We start from the raw sequence: 14154 nt of genomic DNA on the forward strand, positions 1-14154 counted from the left end.
TCGGACAATTTTCTAACCTTTGCTACAGAATCGTATCCTTGAGCTGCTCGCAGAAAACCTGAGGCCTTGCTTAAGACCATGCCGTACTGGTTTATTTTGGGATGTAAACTGAGTATCTCCAGATACCAAGTCTTCTGACCCCAGCTGGGCCTCCCTGACACTTCTTTTTGGCTCCCCGCCCTTTGGTGCGCAGACACCCAAATACAGTGTGCCCCTATCACTGCAGAGCTGGCAGCACAGCGGCTCGAGCCGTCCTCACGTAATCCCGCCTCCAATCCTTCAATCAGTAAAAAAAAAAAAAAAAGAAAAAGAAAACATCCAAGACGCAGAGGATTATCTGAACGTGAAGGCGGGGCTTTGTCCGCACGTATGCAAACGAGAAGGCGTGACGGATGTTGCCCGGATGTCGTTAGTCGTTCTAGACCTTCCCACTCATTACTCCGATCCTTTCTGCTGCTTTCTTCCCTCCTTTTCTGGCTGTCGTCCTTCCCCACACCCATGCGCACCCCTCCCCCTTCCTCAGCCTGAGGTTGCGGGTCAGCGCGAGCCACTGCAGTGAAACCGTCATCGCTGCCGAGGCGCATAGCGTGAGCGCGAGCCTGCGAGAAACGAAGGCGGCAAGCGGAGCGGCTGCGATCGAGACGGCGAGCATCAATCCCGGGGGGCAGCGGCCACAGCCAAGCAGGAGGACAAAATGGTGAGGACGAACCTCCGGGGAGATAAAGAAGCAGGCAGCCTGGCAAATACCCGGGAGGGAAGAAAGGGATAGAAGGCGGCAAGGATGGAAAAAAGGGAATAAGATAAAAAGGGTTTTGTGTGTGTGGAGGAAGATTCGAGGCCGCGTTTGGGAAGATCGGAACGGAGAGGAGCGCGGGCGGCCGTGCTCACTGCGCTGAAGGAGAAAGAACCTGTCAGGCCACCCCTGGCCTTGCGCCTGCTCTCCCTTCGTTCGCTTTTCTCTGCCTCCTTCCGGGGGGGGAGAGAAACCATGAACTGCGAGAAACCGAATAAAAAAAACCCATATAAATCCTGTTTGCTCGTTTCTTTGAAACCTGAACTAAGGGGGGTCGCTATTTTGCCGAAAAAAATGAATTCTCTGTAGCAGAATAGTGCTATATACAGAGCGAAACGTTCTATACATGCGTATAAACCATGAGTTTGTTTTAATATCCTTAGAGTGAAATATTGTTACAATGTATGTAAGCACTTACACACACACACACACACTATATATTTTTTTTGGCCCCGGGTCTCGTCGTTCATGTGTAAACCGGAAAGAGTTTTCTGAACTGACAGGCTTTTCTTTGCTATCCACCATTTGGTTGTGTCTTGGATCGGTCTCTGTTCCGAACTCTTTAATGCACTCAGAGGTTGCGGTTCAAGCTGGGGACTGGGTGCCAGCATGAAGTTTGTTTTTCTAGCAGTGACTGTCTCTGGCTCCGGGGGTGGGGAGTGGGTGCTGCTGGGTGCTTGTAGTATTGTCTGTGGACACTAGGGGTGTTTCTTGCCTGCGCTGCCAAGAAATCAACGCCCTTTTTAATAAACAGTTTATTTTATCTTCATGATCGGAAAATACTCTGGCGCTACACTGGATGTTGTGCGAAATCTTTCTTGGGGGAGGGGGCTAGATGATCCATTATTTAGTTGATGTGCTGCGCCTTCATCGTATCTGCCCCGCGCATGCTGTGCAATGGCTGTCGATTTTTTTTCTTCTCTGTGTAGAATGTGGTATTTGAATCTTAAGACACACAGCACACTTTCATGCACATATATGAAACGTGTTTCTTAAACTTGCCGAGAGGAAGTGGTGTTTACCCTTGAGTCAGTGTTTATGGATTTCTTGACTGGTTAGGAATCAAATGGATGAATGTTGCATTTCCCTCCTCCACTTCTGCCTCTTTTATCTTTCAAATCCTTTTCTGTTAGTTGAGGAAATGCCAGCACAATGCCCAGTTAAGTATTTTCGAATGAGTTTATAGGGGGGAGGGGTGTAAAATTGCAGATTGTTGAAAATACTGGTAGAATGGAGCCTTTGGACTTTGATTTAAGTAGTAGACAGTGAATCTGAGCAGTTAATAGTAAATTTAAGTGTAGAGCAACCTAGAGGGAGAGTGGTGAACACTATTTAACATTCAAGGCCATAAAGCAGTAATTTTAAAATTATACTTTTGCCAGAGAATATATTTGTGGCTGTGTACCTGCCCATATTGTTTAATGTTGTGTTGAAAATAAAAATAAAACAGCATATATATAAAATCCATCAGCATGAAGCAAACTGTCAAATGCTGAGAGTATCAGTTTTTTTTAATGTCTTTGAACAACCAATATTTGTGGTGACAGGTTCAGAAATGTAATTCCCCTGCTTTCATCACTGATGGCCCTGAGGCACTGTGGCAAGATTTTTCAGTATGCTTCTGTGGGGAAGTTTCACATATCCCTATAGAGGGGCTTGATTTCAGCTGATAGTTAAGATTAAAGGCTCCAAGGATCTGCACAAGTAATGTAAAGAGTTATGCAGGTAGATTTTCAGTCATCCTCTTATCCTCATTAAAAAGAAACATTGTGGGCGGAGTGCATGGTTGGAAAGTACACATGTTAAATTAAAAGTATATATGTATAGTGGCTTTGCCATTAATGTGTACTTTGCACCATTATTCACTGCTTAAGTTTATGTATGTATATGCTTTTAGCTGCATACGAAATGGATATTCAGGTACCTTGTGTTTAAAAATCATTTGGGATTGTGTGGGCGGAAAAGTACACACATTCTTTTGTATTTGGATACCTTATTGAAAATTAACCGATAGTACATAGACCACATCTTAAGAACTGTGCAACTTTGAAGGCATACAGCCTTTCGACTTGTAGGATAAGTCACTGTTTTCCCTACTTTTTCAGGCAATCTTTATTTTTCTCTTTTAAACGTGCTGTTATCAATGATACTTATCTAGTTCAGCAGTATATGCTATTTTTACACTCTTTGCCAAAAGTTGACTTTTGTAAGTTATATATGTAAGACATTCAAAATGCTGTATTCAGATATTTTGGAGCATCTCTTCATTCTCAGCTTACTTGAAATGATATTAAATCACCTTTTTTTCTCCATATGGGTTGCCACAGTGTCTGAATTACTGTAAAGTATAATTGTTTTAGGCCAGAATTATTAATTAAATTAGAACACTTTACATATATTATTTGGTTTATATTCTGCTTTTAAGTACTTCAAAGCGGATTATATTAAAGTACTTTAGGTATCTGCTTTTGTCATATTAATGGTCAGTTACCACAGGATTTTTGTAATGATAGAAATTCATTTTTAAACATTCTTATTGAATTTTGGTGATGGGGTATATTGAATTTTCCATTTAACAAGGTCATGCATTATTATTTAAAAAAAATGCTATGGCAGAAAAACTACCACATTATGTGATTACTTGAAGAAAAATGGTATAAGGAGCACTAAAGATGTAAAAAGTGCAGAGCCAGCTTTATTTAGGAAAATTGCTTTCCTTTTGGATATAAAGTCCCAAGTGTTTGGTATGTCAAGTTCTATTATGTTGCTTCTTTCCCTAAGCAAGGGTGTGACTTAGCTGCTTTTTTTATTTTCCAGCTTGGATTCTCCATTTTTTTTTCAAACTGTTCTTACATGAAAAACTACTGCAAAATATGCCGACTCAATTTATTAAAATATAGTGGATGACTTATGATAAACAATTTACTTACCTTATAGCACATAATTTTGTCAGATTTTTAGTGTATGGAAATCACTGAAATTAGTGATTCAGTGATTAGTGTATGGAAATGATACCTTTTTATTTCACTAATGTAATACATTTCTTTAACTAGCTTTTGGCATGCCAATGATAATATGAAGGACAAGGTGGGCTTGAGGGGAAGGGGGGATGAGTAATCTTAAGGTGACCAGACAGTATAATTTTATGGTTTGTAATGGGTTGAGAAATATAGGGTCATGAGTCCTTTTTTGTAGGTTCTAAAGTATTTAATTGTTTCCTGTGTTGCTGGACAATTTTACTTTACCTGATCGATCATTGATGCAGTGATCTGGCTTTGAAAAGTTCTGCCCTAGGTATATGTCTCTTTTTTTTTGTCAGTTCTGAAGTATGTGATCATTTAACTTCAAAAGGACTCAACAAGGACCTATAATGAACCATAAAATTATACTTTGTCACCTTTTGATCATCCCTTTTACACTAGCATTGGAATACCTTTTATGATTCCCTAATATTTTCTGATATTGTCATCTTTTGCTCATTCTATTCTGAACTGAGGAAGGGATTAATAGCTCCTGAAAGCTAGCTAAGAATTATATCACCTTATTTATTTAACTTTTATTTCCAAGCATTTAGGTAGACTAATGCTGCAACCACACTACTTTTATACAAAACGGTTAATGAATACACAGTAATTCTGAATGGAGATTTTGGTCAGTCAGTGCTTTGACTCGTGTTGGGTCATTCTTACCTTGTTATGCATCCTTATCAATGTAGCTAAATAAACCACATAGATATTTCCTTTGACATGGTTGTAATAAAATGAACTCTATAATTTACTTTGCATAAAAGTTCTTTTACAAACATTGTCCCTTAAAATTTCTTTTTCTTGAAACTAATTTCACATTTTATATAACTCCTAAGTCCTAAAACTGTGGCTGTATAGTTGTGCTGTTGAACAAATGCTTTTAAAGACTTGCTGTTTGGTAACATCAAGGGGCAAAGTTAGAGGCATTACTATTCTCCACCACATCAGCACTGTGGGAAGAGAAGCAACTTATTTGTGGTGTATTATCTGATAGGCAGATACCATCATATTTTTCACACCTTGTAATTTTGAAGCTTTTTTCTTTAACCATTTTATTTAAAACATTATTGTATGATAAACATGGTCTACTAGTCATATATTGAAATGTTGTTCTGGTGTTTTATTTTTTCAGCCCATGTGTAAATCCATAGAAAGGCCTGGCAACGTGCGTAAAGCCCCGGGACCCGCGTATGTCCTGGGGCTTCGAAAAAGGGGAGGGGTGGGGGGGGCAGGGCTGGGCTGGCCAGAGGCCTTCGGAACAGCAGCCATTTACCGCTGTGTCGGAGTATTGTGTGCCGGCTGGCGCAACAGGTAAAATAAAGGTCGGGGGGAGGGGTTAAGGGTAGGGGAGGGGAAGGGAGGTTAGGGGGTTGGGAATGAGGGAAGGCTGCGGGCGTCGGCGCGTGTAAGTTGCACAATTGTGCACCCCCTTGCGTGTGCTGACCCCCGATTTTATAACATGCGTGCACCTGCGTGCACATGTTATAAAATCAGGCGTTCATGTACGCCCGCAACCTTTTAAAATCTACCCCTAAATGATATTTCTTTATAATTTAAAACAAATAGTCACTCTACTTTGAATATTGTCTGGTGTACCTCATACTCTGGTCATACTCTAGAGCAGAGGTGGCCAATTCTGGTCCTCGAGAGCCACAAACAGGCCAGGTTTTCATGATATCCACAATGAATATGCACAAAATAGATTTGTATGAACTGCCTCCATATTATGCAAATCTATCTTATGCATATTCATTGTAGATATCCTGAAAACCTGGCCTGTTTTTGGCTCTTGAGGACAGGAGTTGGTCACCCTTGCTCTTAAGTATGTGATTATTTTTGTCACTTGCCTTGTCTAGCTAAACAGTAGGAAGCCAGATATACAATGTATTGCTTTTAGAGATCTTGCAAAAGATTTTGACCTAAAAATTGCAAGTAAGCAGATTTGATGGAGAGAACATTTTTTTTTGCTTTTATGACAAAAGTAAATAGTTGACGAGCAACCCACCTTTCCAAAAAGACTGCAGAAAGTGGAGTACAAATTAGCAAAAAAACCCAAAACAAAACCCATTCTTAAAAAAAAAAAATAAATCTTAAAACAGCAATAACTAATTCAAAATCAGATCATTCATAGGCTGATTAGTTGGAGTATTGGGTATAAAATTTATGAGTCCGTATTTTCATTACTGTGTATATTTTGAAGGTTTAGTTACCCAGTGGATTCAAATGTAGAAAGGGGTAACTTACCATAAGATAAGGTGGTATAAAAACTGGCAGTAGAAATCTCTTGGGGTTAGTAGTTGAAATAAGCAATTCTTTTGTAACAGATATATCCTAGTTTTGAGTTTAGATATTCTAAAACTGACACACAAAGAGGTATCGGTACATTTAATAGTAGTCAACCTGGCACATTTTACTTGACTCAGCAGTATGATTCATAGTTAAGGTTCTATTAATCCTCATGACATCACTGACTCAGGTGGAACAGGATATGTTTGAAACCTATCTGAAATCTTTTCTGGGACCCTATTCTATTTTGTTTTAGCCAATAGTAGATCACAGGCGTGGCATATCTACCTAGTAGATAAAGGAGAGGCATGTATTGCTATCCATATTTAAAGTGTATCCTTAGATGTTATATTTTAAAGCTTTTTTCCCTAACAGTGAAGAAGGTTAGAGTGTATGAGCATTAGTTGACTTGCTTTCCTGGATGAGTACTTGTTCCCAGAATTCATCCTGCTGTCTGCCAAGAGTCACTGTCATCAACTAACATGTTTGAAAATGATCTTTGCTTTTAAATTCCAAAAGAATAGAGAGAAACGCTTACAGAATTAACAAAACTACAAAATAAGACGTTTTACCTAGGAAAAAAGCAAATTGATATCACTGGTTAATGCTGCTTTGGCAAATTGTTGATTAACATGGCATGTTCCCACGAGAGTTGGAGCATAGACATGTTAATATTGTATACTATACCATATAAGTGCATTGCTGTCTCAAACCCTGAAAATGTATGTGAACTCTTTGTAGCATGAGGGTGGCATTAATTTCTCTGTTCAAAATTGTCCTGTTTAAACTTCTTTTGTAATGTACATAATCTGATATATTTTTCTATTTTTGTGATGTGGTTCCTTTGTGCTGGTTTCCCAAATTGTTCCCTTTTGTCACACTTTCTCCCAGTAATCTGCAGTAGCATAAAACTGTTTTGGGTTTTTGTTTGTTTGTTTGTTTTGTTTTTCTTTTAAAGCAAAATATGTTTTAAAGGTCTCCCTCAGGGACATAGACATCAGTTATGTTAAAATAAATTATTTTTTTTATTTCTATTCTGCCTTTTGTAAAGTAGATTATATTCAGGTACTATAGGTATTTCCCTATTTCCAGAGGGTTTACAATCTGTGGGCCCTATTTACTAACATTTTTCCCATAGCTACAGAATGGGAGAAAACCTTTAGTAAATGAGGCCTTAAGTTTGTACTTGAGGCAACGGAAGGAGAAGTAACCTATTCAAGGTCACAAGGAATATCACTGGGATTTGAACCCTGGCTTCTCTGGTTTCCAGCCTGCTACTCCACTAGGCTACAGAGAATTGCTTGTAATACACACTTTTAAACCAATAAAGCTAGATCTCATTGTGATATGTCAAAGCTATGTTGGAACGTTGTGAACATAAGAACATCTAGTCCACAACCAAACGAGCACCACTAGCACTCTATATATATATCCACGTCAGAAATTGAGTGCTAGAATAAAGGGTATACAGTCCCAAGAATTTCAATTTTAAAGTATCAGAGATTTTTATTGTTCATTACGGCAACTCCACTGTATATATCAATAATTGTTGCAAAGGGGATCTTCCTTTTTGCAACAATTATTGATATATACAGTGGAGTTGCCGTAATGAACAATAAAAATCTCTGATACTTTAAAATTGAAATTCTTGGGACTGTATACCCTTTATTCTAGCACTCAATTTCTGACGTGAACATAAGAACATGCCATACTGGGTCAGACTAAGGGTCCATCAAGCCCAGCATCCTGTGGCCAATCCAGGCCATAAGAACCTGGCAAATTCCCAAAAACTAAGTCTATTCCATGTTACCGTTGCTAGTAATAGCAGTGGCTATTTTCTAAGTCAACTTAATAGCAGGTAATGGGCTTCTCCTCCAGGAACTTATCCAGTCCTTTTTTAAACACAGCTATACTAACTGCACTAACCACATCCTCTGGCAAAAATTCCAGAGTTTAATTGTGCGTTGAGTAAAAAAGAACTTTCTCTGATTAGTTTTAAATGTGCTACATGCTAACTTCATGGAGTGCCCCCTAGTCTTTCTATTATCCGAAAGAGTAAATAACAGATTCACATCTACCCGTTCTAGACCTCTCATGATTTTAAACACCTCTATCATATCCCCCCTCAGCTGTCTCTTCTCCAAGCTGAAAAGTCCTAACCTCTTTAGTCTTTCCTCATAGGGGAGCTGTTCCATTCCCCTTATCATTTTGGTAGCCCTTCTCTGTACCTTCTCCATCGCAATTATATCTTTTTTGAGATGCGGCGACCAGAATTGTACACAGTATTCAAGGTGCGTCTCACCATGGAGCGATACAGAGGCATTATGACATTTTCCGTTTTATTCACCATTCCCTTTCTAATAATTCCCAACATTCTGTTTGCTTTTTTGACTGCCGCAGCACACTGAACCGACTATTTCAATGTGTTATCCACTATGACGCCTAGATCTCTTTCTTGGGTTGTAGCACCTAATATGGAACCTAACATTGTGTAACTATAGCATGGGTTATTTTTCCCTATATGCATCACCTTGCACTTATTCACATTAAATTTCATCTGCCATTTGGATGCCCAATTTTCCAGTCTCACAAGGTCTTCCTGCAATTTATCACAATCTGCTTGTGATTTAACTACTCTGAACAATTTTGTATCATCTGCAAATTTGATAACCTCACTCGTCGTATTTCTTTCCAGATCATTTATAAATATATTGAAAAGTAGGGGTCCCAATACAGATCCCTGAGGCACGCCACTGCCCACTCCCTTCCACTGAGAAAATTGTCCATTTAATCCTACTCTGTTTCCTGTCTTTTAGCAGTTTGCAATCCACGAAAGGACATCACCACCTATCCAATGACTTTCATTGTGGATATCCTGAAAATCTGGCCTGTTTGTGGCTCTTGAGGACTGGAGTTGGCCACCCCTGGACTTGGCTAGCATTAGTAAATATGCTAATTTACAGGTAGAGCTGGTATACCTAAACATAAAAAATTGCCATGCTGGGTCAGACCAAGGGTCCATCAAGCCCAGCATCCTGTTTCCAACAGAAGCCAAACCAGGCCACAAGAACCTGGCAATTACTCACACTAAGAAGATCCCATGCTACTGGTGCAATTAATAGAAGTGGCTATTCCCTAAGTAAAGTTGATTAATAGCTGTTAATGAATCTGTATTGGAATAAAACAGTTAAAATAAAAACATCAGGAAATAAAAAGGAGTAAAACAGGAATGCATTCACTTTAAAAATTCACTGCAAAAATTGATGTCAGAAGTTCTGGGAGAACAGGAAGATATAAACAATGACATAAATTTGATGAACACTTGATGTTGATACAGTACTTCTGGAATTGTAAGAAGTGATGAATAGATTAGATTATACATAACCTGTAAAGTCTGCAATTAGTTTGAAGACCAAAAAACAGCTATAGAAATATTTGCTGTAACAAACTGGAACAAGTTAAAGTATTTGAATAGGAAGTTGGATCACAGAAAGTAGAAAACGTCTTTCAGAAATAAAAAGAATTGAGAATACAAAATATGACCCCTGGAAGTGTAAGGAGTTCCTCAGAATTTCAAATCTAAGTTACAGAAAAGGCTACAGGGTATATGCATCTCAGTTGTAGGATTTGGAAGTGAAACACGAAAAGCAAGTTTGCTTACCGTAAAGGGTGTTTCCGGAGATAGCAGGATGAATTAGCCATGCTATCTGGGAGCGTCACAACCGGATCAGTAGGCGGAGTTTTCTCAGAGTACAGAGTTTTAAACTCTGTACGGCTGCGCGGTGAGGTTCCCGCGCGATTGCCGATTTACCTCAGTTTCTCTTGTTACAAAGCGAGAAAGTACATAGATTCTGTTAATGTGCGGACTGTCTAGGGAGGTGGGCCGGGAATGCATGGCTAATTCATCCTGCTATCTCAGGAAACACCGTTTACGGTAAGCAAACTTGCTTTTTCCCAGCGATAGGCTGAATTAGCCATGCTGTCTGGGAATCCCAAGCTCCCGGGTGGTGTCCAGGTGTTTTGTTCTTTAGGTCAGGACACTACCCTTTAAATAAAAAAAAAAAAAAAAAAGGTAGACAGTCTTATTTAGATGCAATGGTTGACAGGATTGACTAACTCATGGCTGCATCAGAAGAGCTCTGCTGTTCTACAGTAGTGTGCTGTAAAAGTGTGGAGAGAAGACCCAGTTGCTGCTTTGCAAATGTCTATCAGCGGAATGTTTCTGTGTGCAAGCGATGTTGCTGTTGCTTTAATTTGGTGTGCTTTTGGTCTTGTATTTAATGGAATGTTGCTGTTATTGTAGCAAAACGTTATACATTGGGACAACCAACTAGACAGAGTTCTCTTGGAGACAGGTTGGTTTGGAGAATTTGGGTTGAAGGAGGTGAACAGCTGAGATGGTCTGGATTCAGAATGTGTTCTTTGTTTCTAATATGCCAGCACTCTCTTACAGTCTAAGGAATGGAGAAGTTTATCTCTGGCATTCACATGAGGCTTAGGCTTGAAGATTGGAAGAGTAATGGACTGGTTGATGTGAAAGGCTGATGCCACCTTAGGAAGGAAGGTAGGATGTGGCTTTATTATGAAAAAATTCCAAGTAAGGAGAGTAGTGAACCAAGGCTTGAAGTTCCCTTACTCTCCTTGCTGATGTTACCGCCACCAAGAATATTGTTTTCCAAGTAAGGTATTTGACATGACAGGATTCTAGAGGTTCAAAGGGAGGTAACATTAATTGTTCCAGTACGATATTGAGATTCCATGGAACAGACGGCTTTGTGACTGGTGATCTGAGATGCAGAATGCCACGCATGAATCTGGAGATTAAAGGGTGGTTGGAAATGGGTAGTCCGTTTTATGAGTGTGATGGAAAACTGCAATTGCACTGACATGCACTCGAACTGAAGTATATGCTAGACCAGCTGCGAAAAGTGTGGAAGTACTCAAGGAGATGTTACCATTGTAGAGTAAGGGTCTAGACTTTTTGGTCTGCACCATTCTGAGTAACGATGCCATTTCCCGGCATAGTTATGCCTGGTGAACGGTTTCCTGGATGCAATGAGAATGTCCTCAAGTTGAGACGGAAGTCCTAGGTGGTTTAGTATGTACTGTTCAACCTCCATGCTGTTGGATGGAGAAGGGATCCCCTCCTCCTGAGTTAGGAGTTGGGGATGGTTTTCCATATAGAATTGGTGGGCGAATAGATAGTCACATGAGATACGCATACCATGGTTGCCTTGGCCAGGACGGGGCTGTGAGAATCATGTCCGCTGCATTCCTGGTGCATTTTTGAATTGTTTTTTTATATTAGTGGAATGGGAGGGAAAGCATAAAGTAGGCCCTTCGTCCATGGAATGAGGAAAGCATCTGGAGCATAACGAAGTTTGCTTGGGTAGATGGAGCAAAATGTCTGTGTTTGCCGGTTGCTGTCTGTGGCAAAGAGGTCTATGCTTGGAAACCCCCACTGTTGGAATATGCTTGATACCATGTTCCAATTCAAGGTCCATTCGTGTGGATGGAAAATTCTGCTGAGGCGGTCCGCTGTTATATTGTCTAGTCTGGGAAGGTAAGAGGCTTGTATCGAGACTTGGTTCGATATTGCCCAAGTCAGTATGCGAAGCGCTTCCCAACAGAGAATCCAGGAACCTGACTCGCTTTCCTTGTTTACGTAGAACATGGCTACCTGATTGTATATACCATGAGATGTTTTCTTCAAAGGTGGGTAGAGAAGGTTTGAAGTGCTTTCCAAATGGCTTGAAGCTCCAGGAGATTGATCTGATAGTTGATCTCCTGAAGAGACCAGCGACCTTGAGTTTTCAATTCGTTTAAATGGGCTCCCCAGTCCTTTCGGGATGCATCCGTGGTGAGCTAATGAGAAAATAATCTAAACGCGAAAAGGTTGCATGCACACGTGAGACGTGTAAAGTCCTTCTCGGTCGGGTGCAGAGTTCGCCAAGCATCTAACAGATGCAGAGTATTTTCCAGCAATTCATGGCCCTTAACCTGGCCTGGTTCTCGGCGGCGTCCCTGGGAAGTGTCCACTTGGGGATCCCGGATGGTATTAAAATCCCCCCACCCTGACAGTCAAAACATCTGTTAAATAGGGGATCAAATGAGCATAAAGTCCTCTGAAAAAATGAGTGTCATAGGTATTAGAAGCATAAATATTACACATTACCACTGTTTGATGGAAACGTTCAGTAACCAAAATGAGGTATCTGCCTTGAGGGCCACGTATCTCCTTATTGAATTTCATGGGGAGTTGCTTATTAATCAAAATCGCTCCCCCCCCCCCCCAATCCGGGAGGTGGCTGAGGCGAATCGTACTTCCCCCCCCCCCACCCCACCGAATTTCGGTGAAGCTTCGCATGATCCGTATCATTAAGATGGGTTTCCTGCAGGTAAGCTACTGCTGCAGATTTCCTCTTTAAGAGAGTAAGCACCTTTGAGCATTTAATGGGAGAATTAAGCCTGCATACATTCCAGGAAACAAAATGGGTATTGCTGGTCATCACTCCATAAGAAAAAATGATTCCAATTAAGTATACCCCACATTGTCCATGGCGATCCTCCCAGCCGGGGTCCCCACCTAAGCAACTCACCTCCCGGTCTGTAGTGTATGAACCAGGGGAAAGAAACATCGAACCCATCTCATTAACCTGTAAGCAGCTATCCACATACCTGCCCTTCAATCTCCCCCTTCCATTTCGTTTCCCCTGCTTAGAACTCCTCCCCCCCTCTCAACTCTCGTGGAGATCCCATACCATTGCCTTCGTCTAAGAAGGCTCAGGGATCCAGTATTGATGTGTCCAGGTCCACTCCAAATGCAAGATAGATATTGACTATACCTAAAAATACCTAGTACATGTGGTGTTGAAAATTTTAACAAAGCAAACGTACATTTACATGAGGGCTGATAGAGACTGTAGCCTTAGGAGGCCAGGTACAAACAATGCCACATAGCCCCCAATTGCACAAACTAAGCCACTTTCCCCAGCATTTGTTAGCTAAGGGAACCCCCCCTAGCGCAGTAGATAGTCACTCCTGCCGCGGGAATGAAGAAAGGGAAAAAAATATTGAGCACAGCTACAAATGATCGTAGCTGCAAACTGCGACGAGCGCTCACTGATTTCTCCCCCCCCCCCCCCCCCCCCCCCCACACACACACAAATGTCCCGGTGAGCTCGGTAACCAGAACTCCTGAACGTGCTCGGGTAAAGGGAGGCTAAACATGACCTGAGGACCCACGGGCTCAAGTCCAGCAGAAATCATCCTATGTTGATTCTGGGAGGCGGCATAAAAACCCTCTGGGAAGTGGAGTCTTAGACAAAAAAAAGAACTTGGGCTTCCAGCACCGCTGTCGTCTCAATCCAAAACCTTGTGGGCTCACCCACAGTGGCACAGTATTCTAACCATATATTCCCATAAAAAGTGTATCATCATCTCCAGAGCAAATTAACCGCTGAAAAGCAACCCTCAAAGCTTGCCCCGGAGGAAAAAAAACTAGAACAGAATGGGGAATATAAGGCTCACTGCCGCGAACCTCAGTCCTGTGTAAAAAAAAACAAAACAAAAACCCTACAAGAAATCATAGCACACGTGGGCTGTAGCATGTCATTTCCCCATCTTGTCAATGAAGGCTTGGGCCTTCACCGGAGTATCAAAAATATATGCTTTATCGGCTGACCAAATGCAAAGATGGGCTGGAAACAAGGAGAATTTAACTCCATGGTTATGTAAGTTAGTGCAGAGCGGAGAAAAGCCCCTGCGAGCTTCAGAAACTGAGGCAGAAAAATCTTGAAATACCCGCATAGGGTGGCCCTGGTAGATCAGCGTTGATTTATTCTGAGTGGCTAGCCAAATTTCAGTTTTGTGGGCCGAATTTAAGATCTTCGCAATGATGAGTCGTGGCCGCCCCGAACTTGCATTCTTCACCCCGAGTCTGTGATAGAGAGGGCTCACAAACATCCCTTGTAGCTGTGGGAGATGTAACACTTCGGGGAGCCAATCCACCAACAGGGCACAAGGGGATTTTTCCTCTCTTTCTTCTGG

The 14154-nt window shown here is 41.1% G+C and overlaps 1 protein-coding gene across 1 annotated transcript in view; it reads left to right on the plus strand.

Moving 5' to 3' along the window:
- The first annotated feature begins 408 nt into the window (after positions 1–408).
- PPP3R1 (protein phosphatase 3 regulatory subunit B, alpha) overlaps positions 409–14154 on the plus strand; it is a 172768-nt gene continuing 159022 nt past the window's right edge. The window contains exon 1 of the mRNA XM_029593589.1: positions 409–697. Coding sequence (XP_029449449.1) covers positions 695–697 — 3 coding nt within the window. The 5' untranslated portion in view covers positions 409–694. The remainder of the gene's footprint in view (positions 698–14154) is intronic.

The sequence above is a fragment of the Rhinatrema bivittatum genome, chromosome 3 (genome assembly GCF_901001135.1).
Source record: "Rhinatrema bivittatum chromosome 3, aRhiBiv1.1, whole genome shotgun sequence".
In the NCBI taxonomy this organism is placed as follows: domain Eukaryota; kingdom Metazoa; phylum Chordata; class Amphibia; order Gymnophiona; family Rhinatrematidae; genus Rhinatrema; species Rhinatrema bivittatum.